This window comes from Penaeus japonicus, unplaced genomic scaffold, assembly GCF_977035675.1.
Source record: "Penaeus japonicus unplaced genomic scaffold, GWHDUDI00000001_assembly GWHDUDI00000009, whole genome shotgun sequence".
NCBI lineage: Eukaryota > Metazoa > Arthropoda > Malacostraca > Decapoda > Penaeidae > Penaeus > Penaeus japonicus.
The window spans coordinates 31,465,668-31,470,667 of NW_028234411.1; the positions used below are offsets into that span (position 1 = coordinate 31,465,668).

The following is a 5,000-nucleotide window of genomic DNA, read 5'->3' on the forward strand; positions in this document are numbered from 1 at the left end:
GAATGATGGTGCAGGATTAATTCGATGAAATCAGGATTACGGAAAAGGATAGAAGTATCGGGGGCGAAAGTGACCCCCATCGGGCATAAGGCATTACGATGATGGTTAACAATATGGGAATCCTCCCGTATGATGCTATGCTGTGCTATGCTGACAGAGAAGATAACCAGCATAATGAGAAAATCGTGGTATGGGCAAGTGGTAATGAGATGGTTGATACCAGTACACGGCGGAGACAGCGAATGAGGTCAGGAATAACGAAGGATAGAATTAGAGAAGATATGATGCTCGTGAGACAAAGGAAGCGATGGCACGGAAGGGAAAAGGCGGCCCGAGCGAAGACCTCGAATGGAAGGCGGCTTAAGAACAAGGCATAGATACGTGGGCATGGGAAATGGAATTGCTATAATGGAGTGTTAGAACGAGACGTTTCGGGTCAGGTTAGGCTCCTCATAAGACGATCGAATCGAAATAGATGATTTTATCGTCTTTTGAAGAGTATACTCGAAATGACAGGTTTTACTATACTGTTCTCACTCACTCACACGCACACACACACACACACATACACACACACACACACACACACTATTTATCTATCCATCTATCTATCTACACACACACACACACACACACACACACACACACATATATATATATATATAAATATATATATATATATATATATATATATATATATATATATATATACATGTTTATATACATATCGTTAATACCCACATAAGCGGATTGGATTATGGGACCATACAGCTGGTAGATCGTCGCGTGATCCTTGTACGCAACCGGCGCCATTGCAGCCATCACGTGAATCTGTGAACGTGATCGTTGGCGGTGACCTTGACTGAACCCTCAATTCGTATATTCAATGGTCAATGTCTACACAAAAGGAGTATTGTAAAGAAAAAAGCAATAATGAAACATACTCTACATAAACTAAAACAAACAAACAAAAAAAGAGTATTAATTCCCAGATTTGGTAATACTTGCTTAATAAACTTCATCTCTCAATAAGAACACGGTGAAAATAAGCGGTTAGACTGACCCAGTTGTTGATGTGCGGATGGTAGTTCATCATGGCGAAGAACACGGTGGTGCCCATGGAGTGCCCTATGTAGTACACACGCTCTGCCCCTGTCGTGCCCCTGATGAACCTCAGCATAGCAGGTACGTCGTATCTTGCTATCTCGTTCAAGCTGAAACAGGGGAGTGTGAGTGAAAAGAATGCTTGCTTTCGAAAAAAAAAACAAAAAAAACCGTTGGTGATTTTCATTTTCAAATGTTCCGTTTTCTATGGTGGTAACTGGACCACGGCCTTTCATGTATATTAGGTTAAATAAAATGAGCTTGCAATTATGATAAAACAGGCGACTGCTAACTACTTATATGGAGAAATAAAGCAAAGAAGCAATATGTAGTGAAAACGCTTTCAAAATATTGTTTCAACATCAAAACACTTGTTTTGAAAACTTGTTTTGAAAATAAACAATTTGAGACACCAACTAATATTAGATAGTTGTTTAATGATCATTCATTCCAGAAGTTCAGTAAAACGGAAATACAAAAAATAATACCAACAGCACTTTACTCCCAAAGGTCGTGCATGTGATTTCATTTTCATTTGAAATTATATATCTCGTCTGCTGCACAGAGAAAAGGCTCATTTTCAACTAACATATGTGTATGAATGTACACACACACACACACACACACACACACACACACACACACACACACACACACACACACACACACACACACACACACACACACACACACACACACACATATATATATATATATATATATATATATATATATATATATATATATATATATACACACATACATACATACGTACAATGTATGCATGTATATTTACACTGTATGTATATATGTATATATACACACACACATCATTCACCACAACAACCCCACTCCCACACACGTTTGTGCTAACCTTCAATCAAATCAGAAAGGGTTGTTAAGCTAACAAAGCACACAGTCGTTGTCCTTGTGAGACACCGGCGGGCGCCCATAGTGTTGCCAGTCTGCTTGTATCTTTCTCCTCCTCGTTCAGTGTCCACGCCTACCCCGCGATCGAGCTTAGGTGCTCAGTATCATCTACCGTTAATAGTGTTGTGTCGCTGATTCCATGTAAGTAGTCTGTATTTGATGTTTTTGTGTGTGTGTTGGGGGGTGGGGTGGGGGTGGGGGGGGGGTGAAGTGATCAAGGTTCGTATTGGGTACTTTTTTTTTTTTTCTTCTTCAAAACGACGTATGAGTTTCCCGACGTGTATAATGGATTCTAAAACTGTTTTTGTCTTGAATGAGACTGTTATTAATCATATACAGATATAGAAAGATAACACATTACAATTACAGTTATATTTACAGATCGTTTCACAAACTTCTCTATATTCAAATTTTAAAAAAATACCCGAAACGTGATCAAATTTGCATACCATCTCAAATCATTCATATAAAAATATAACATGCTCCTTATGTGGCGACGGAAGCACCGTTAGTATATGTATGTTTATGTACATGTGTAGTGGATAAATTATGCATTTGTGATTATGTTTGATGCATAAATATACAATATAATCCCCTCCATATATATGTTTAACACTCAGCGTTGCCAATGTGGAAATGGTCTGTTTCGACCCTTGTATCTGAAAGACATGTTCCCTTGTGATTTAGATGCAAGATTCGAAATTGGCTGATCGTTTATTGGTGGTGAACTTGAAGGTAGATCTCTCTCTGTCTCCCTCCCCCCTCTCTCATATACATATATATATATATATATATATATATATATATATATATATATATATATATATATATATTTATATTCATGCACGCACGCACTCACTCACGCACGCACTCATTCACAAATTCATGCGCAAGCACAAGCACACGCACCTCTCTTTCTTTTTATCATTAAGAAAACAAACATATCCTTATCGTTAAATATCTGAAACCTGCAATAAGCAGCGAGTAATAGATTAATTATGATGAGAAGTGATATCACTAATGATGTTATTAATACCAATATCATCAGGAATAAAATTGTCAAATGAAAGAATAATATAAATGCAATAACCAAAAAAAAACAAAAACAACAACAACAAAGAAACACTATAATGATGATAAACGATATAACCACTAGTTGCAGATGCAATTATAATATACCCAAAGATATATCCAATGGGTGACAGAACATGGCATCTTCACAAATACTGACCTATAGTCCCAAAATTCAGGTTGGTCAGGCGACAGGCGGACGTGGCGTCGCCCGTACACGTTTCCCCGCGCGTTCCCCAGCCACACGTCGTAGCCCGCGTCCGCCAACATGAAGGCTGGCAAAGGTGGTTACATATATATATGTATATATATATATATATATATATATATATATATATATATATATTATCTCACACACAAACACAAACAGACACAAACACAAACACACACACACACACAAACACAAACACACGGACACGCACGCACACAAACGCACACACACACACACACACACAAACAAACACAAACACAAACACACGGACACACACACACACACACACACACACACACACACACACACACACACACACACACACACACACACACACACACACACACACACACACACACACACACACGCGCCTACCTACCTATCGCCTGGTCAGGATCATTCAAAACGAAATCAGCGCTCGAACACAGCACACAATGCTGAATGAACACCACTCGCCGATTTTCTCCTCTCCCGTTATCACCTCTGCCTGAAATACACGTGATATGTAGAAGGAGGGACATGGAGAAAATGAAACATATAATAAAAAGAGAAGAATAAGTGAAAACAAGGACGAGGATAATATGCAACAGTAAAAAAGTGAAACCGAATGAGCGTTGAACGATATAAAAGCGAATCCCTCTTTTTCTCGTTCATTGACTGGTCCTAAATGTTCAAAACTATTTAAATCCCTTTTCTCCATAACCTGAACTACTAAAACCATAAAAAAACATAAAAAAAACTATACATACAAGAAGAAGATGGAGATAAAAAACAAAAAACAAAACAAAACACAAAACAAAAACAAAAGAGCATCAGGACATAAACAAAAAAGGGGTTTCGAATCCTTGAAACCACTTGCTTTACTTCCTGATTCCCGAGTCCCTTTTAGCATAATGTTTATTATTCAACTCACGGGTCGAAGATGTACGAATGCTGTATCCCCTTGCGAATTTTGATATATGATTCTTATTAAGCTGATGTTTATTTATCAGTTGCTTGTCGCCATGACATTGCCTCACTCATTTATGTGATCGTTATCATTTTCGGTATTATCATTATTATTATTATTTTTTTATATATGATCTTTTTTTTATTATTATCATTAGTGTTATTTGTATCTGCTTTAGTGTTATTATTATTAAGGCTTTGCTTATCATCATAATTATTATGATTATTGTTATTACTGTAATTATCATTGTATCATTATTATTGATATCATTATTATACTCATTATTATTATTATTACTATCATTATTGTCATTAATATCATCATCATCATCATCATCATTATTGTTGATATCCTCATCGGTAATGTCATTATTATCATCATTAGTTGTAGTAATATCAGTAATATCATCATTATCATCATCATTATTATCATATTCACCGTCAACAGTGAAATGATTCCCATTCCCACTTTTACTGTTATAATCAGGGTTTAGTTGTCAACGCTACTGTTATTCGTTATATTAATATTATGGTGATAATGATGATGGCGATGATGATGATGATACAGATAAAGATATTAATGATAAGGATAATAATGATGGCGACGAGGATGATGATGGTGATGATGGTGGAGGTGATAGTGATGATGAGGATGGTGATTGATAGTGATGGGTGAAGGTGATTATGATGATGAGAATGAGGATGGTGATGGTGAAGATGGTGATAGAAATGATGA

The 5,000-nt window shown here is 36.7% G+C and overlaps 1 protein-coding gene across 3 annotated transcripts in view; it reads right to left on the reverse strand.

Annotated features, from left to right (window-relative positions):
* LOC122265617 (lipase 3) overlaps positions 1-5,000 on the reverse strand; it is a 25,522-nt gene that overhangs the window by 16,843 nt on the left and 3,679 nt on the right. For all 3 annotated transcript variants that reach the window (XM_043035002.2, XM_043035000.2, XM_043035001.2), the window contains 4 exons: positions 3,696-3,803; positions 3,266-3,380; positions 1,064-1,214; positions 742-831 (listed from right to left, as the gene is read on the reverse strand). In XM_043035002.2, coding sequence (XP_042890936.2) covers positions 742-831; positions 1,064-1,214; positions 3,266-3,380; positions 3,696-3,803 — 464 coding nt within the window. The remainder of the gene's footprint in view (positions 1-741; positions 832-1,063; positions 1,215-3,265; positions 3,381-3,695; positions 3,804-5,000) is intronic.